Source organism: Limulus polyphemus, unplaced genomic scaffold (genome assembly GCF_000517525.1).
Source record: "Limulus polyphemus unplaced genomic scaffold, Limulus_polyphemus-2.1.2 Scaffold5035, whole genome shotgun sequence".
Classification (NCBI taxonomy): Eukaryota; Metazoa; Arthropoda; class Merostomata; order Xiphosura; family Limulidae; genus Limulus; species Limulus polyphemus.
Window position 1 is genome coordinate 44,171 of NW_013670645.1, and position 4,030 is coordinate 48,200.

Consider the following 4,030-nt stretch of genomic DNA (forward strand, 5'->3'; position numbering starts at 1 on the left):
AAGTTTCGTTGGAACGAAGTTACGGAAAGTTAATTAACAAACGGAGACGTAACAATATTCAGACGAGGACAGTAAGAATAACACAAGACACTGTAAACACTACTTGAACTATAGAGGATTCAGAAATCGCAAGACACTTTAACATCATACCCAGTCTAGGACAGAAACAATACAAGACGAAACTGTAACTCCTACTTGGGATATAGAACTTGCAAGATACTGCAAGAATCACACCCAGACTAAAACACAAAGAATAACAGAAGAAATTGTAACTCCTACTTGAGTTATGGAAGATACTATAGAAGTTTCAGAAATAATACAACATGGTAACATCATACCCAGACTAGAACAGAAACGATGACCACACCCACTTGGAGGTTGCATCAAAAACCATGAAGTGTTGTAATGTTAACCCGCCCATTCCAACCTTGTTTCTTACTTTTTGGTGTTCCCATTCCTACTTCCTAATTTTTTACACTCTTTTTGTAGCTTTTTTCATTATAAAGTCTTGAGAATGACTGGGCTCTAGGCCTATCCTTCTCTCAACATTTCCTGGCTTTTGCCGATGTCTTTGCTATAGTTTTTCTTCCATCTAGCCAGGATTGAAGCATTTTCTTTAGCTGGATTAATGGCTAAAGCTTGTTACACATATTCTGTAACTGTAACTTCTATTTGGATTACAGAAGACACATACAGAAATAACAGAACTCTACAACATCATGCCAAGACTACGACAAAGAATTAAAGAGAAACTGTAACATCAAATTGGCTTTTAGAAGATACAGAAATTAGGGGTCATTATAACATCATATCCAGACTAAAACCAAAACATAATCAGAAGATACCATGGCTCTTACTAGGGTTAAAGACGTTAATAAAGTCATAAAACACTGTAATATCATACCAAAAATAGGAAACAAAAAATAGCATTAAAAACGTGACTCCTGCTTGGGTTATAGGAGATTCAAAACTCACAAGACTCTCTAACGTCATACACAGACTAGGAAACAAAGAATATTATAGATCATATGCACGTGACGTCATACATACATTACCGGCAAGCCGAAAAATAAACACCGCTATTTTGAACGTAGCAGAAAGACATTCTAGTAATCACAGTGTAGTTGCTTGTACTGGAATTTGTGATTAAGTATTTGAAATGACAATCAGCTATGTGGGAGTTAATTGTACAAAGAACCAGACAAAGAATCCGGAATTATCGTTTTATAGGTTTTCAAAAGATCTATAATGTAGAGTTAAATGGACTACGGCAGTAAAACGTGCAGACCCGAACAACATTGACAAGGCTTAGAAATCATCGTCGTACCATAGCCTTTGCAGTTCTCATTTTATATCTGGTTAGTACTACTTGTATATACAATGTATCTTGTCACAATTATATTGCACAGATCTTGATAAAATCTGTAGCTTGTAAATATTTGGTGCTTCTCTTAATCTAAGTACTATGATACAGGCCCATACAAGCAGTGCTAGGTGGAAAGGCTCAGAGGGCGATGATAAAGTTTTGTCCAAAACGTAGCTTGTCAAGACAGGTGGTCCTAAAATCCATGGCTTATTTGTATAAAACATATATATGGTAATGTGTATTGAAGAAAGTGGTCTTACAATACTGGAGGGCTTAAAATGCAATACAATACGATATATCTAGTATATCTAGCTTGTAAATTTACCACTGATAGAACATAAACAATAGGCCTAGTCAGTAAAAACGACTTCAACTTACCCTTGAGTAAGCTGTGTAGTTTGACGTCCTTTACACTTTCCACACTCTGACATATTGCACCCAGACGGCCACGAAATACTTGTAAGCATACAAGGCTTTTATAGGCTTTTCCAGTGTAAAAAGATGTCAGGATTAAATAATTTACGATATCTATATTCTCAATCTGTGGGACTTTAACGTTGGTTTGTAGGCCTAACTCGGGGCCTCCATTTGCAATATCGACTAATTTACTGGCATCTAGCGCGATTGTCATTGCTGACGGGATGAAATAAAGATCTGTTGTGTCAAGACCGACTTTTCTGCAGATTTCTTTATATCTTAACTTACATCTATTGTCTAATTTGCTAGTAAATTCGTGAAAAATGAACGGAGAGCTAGGTGATTGTGTAGCGGAGGCCATGTTTACACGAATAAAATTTACGTCCAATATGACCACAAATTGTTGCCGTGTTTGCTTTGATAACGTGACTGCATAACCTCTATACTTAACCGTAACTCCTACTTGTGTTACAGAATATAAAATTATAGTAAGACAATGTAACATCATGTTCAGACAAGGACACGAAGAATAATAGAAGAAACCGTAGCTCCTACTTCGACTGACAAAAGATACAGAAATCGCTAGACATTGTAACATCATATCCCGACCAGGGCAAAAAGAATATTAGAAGAAACCGTAGCTCCTAGTTGTGTTATATAATGTGCAGAAATCAGAAGACACTAGACCACCAATTCTAGAGAAGGGCACGAAGAGTAACAAAAAAAACTGTAAATCCTACTTGGAATATAGAAGCTTCAGATATCACAAGACACTGTAAAATCATACACAGAACAGGACGGGAAGAGTAACAAAAAAAACTGTAAATTCTACTTGGAATATAGAAGCTTCAGATATCACAAGACACTGTAAAATCATACACAGAACAGGACACGAAGAGTAACAAAAAAACTGTAAATTCTACTTGGAATATAGAAGCTTCAGATATCACAAGACACTGTAAAATCATACACAGAACAGGACAGAAAAATATCAGGGGAAACTGTAACTCCTACTTGAGTTATGGAAGGTACAGAACTTACAAAACAATTTAACATTATATCCATAATAGGACAAAAAGAATAATAGGATGAACTGTAAATACTACTTGGGATACTGAATACACATAAATCACAAGACACCTTAATAGCAAGAGAAGGACTCGAAAAATAACACAAAAATCGTAACTACTACTTAGACTATAGAAGATACGGAAATAATCATACACCAAAACGACATATCTAGACAAGTACACATAGAATAACAGAAGAAATCGTAACTCCTACTTGGGTTACAGAAAATTATTACAGGATAACGCAAAACCTTGTAATATATTACTTGGAATATGAGATACAAGAGAACGCAAAAACGTAAAACATCCTACCTAAAGTACCAGTATTTGAAAAAGCATTTAATCACAAAACACCGTAAGAACCTCATTGGGCTAGAAGATGCAAGAAATACAAAACACTTACATCTTCTTTGGACTAGAAAATGCAGGAAGTACAAAACACTAATATTATCCTTGGGCTAGAAGATGCAGGAAATACAAAACACTAATATTATCCTTGGGCTAGAAAATGCAAGAAGTACAATACACTGTGTCATCTTACCTAGACTACAAGGTACAAAATAACAGGTTATAATTGTATATAGATACTGTAAGGCATAGGGGAACACAACAAATTGCAACATCTGGTGTAGAAAAAAAGAGGAGGACATAGGAAAATGTAATATTTTACATAGACAATAAGAAATACCAAACCAGAAAAAAATAATATCTTACTTAAACTGGAAGAAACACAATACATTGTAATGCTCTTTATAGACTAAAAGATACAAAAAAGCATCTTAACAATCCAAAGAATAACACAGGAAACAAACGTCTTACATAGTGAATAAAAAAATCAGGATTTGTTTGTAGTTAAGCACAAAGCTACACGATGGGCTAACTGTTACGTCCACCACGAGTATCGAAACCCGGTTTATAGCAGTGTAAGTCCGCAGACATACTGCTGTGCCACTGGGGGTAAAATCATGAGAACCTAAGAATCTGTAATATTTTACATACACTAGAGAGCACAGAGTAACACACAAAGAACCATAACAAAGTACGTATTCAGAAAGCACAGACTATAATATACAGAAAATCGCAAAAACAACTTTAATAACTTACTTAAACTAAAAGAAACAGTAACACTTTATCTATACTAGAAAAATATAACAGTATGTTGTATTTTACCTATATC

General features: G+C 35.0%; 1 protein-coding gene across 1 annotated transcript in view; it reads right to left on the reverse strand.

Moving 5' to 3' along the window:
• Nucleotides 1-2,144, reverse strand: part of LOC111089023 (beta-1,4-galactosyltransferase 3-like) — a 44,513-nt gene extending 42,369 nt beyond the window's left edge. Inside the window, exon 1 of the mRNA XM_022400643.1 lies at nucleotides 1,745-2,144. Within this exon, the coding sequence (XP_022256351.1) occupies nucleotides 1,745-2,144 (400 nt within the window). The remainder of the gene's footprint in view (nucleotides 1-1,744) is intronic.
• Nucleotides 2,145-4,030: the final 1,886 nt, after the last annotated feature.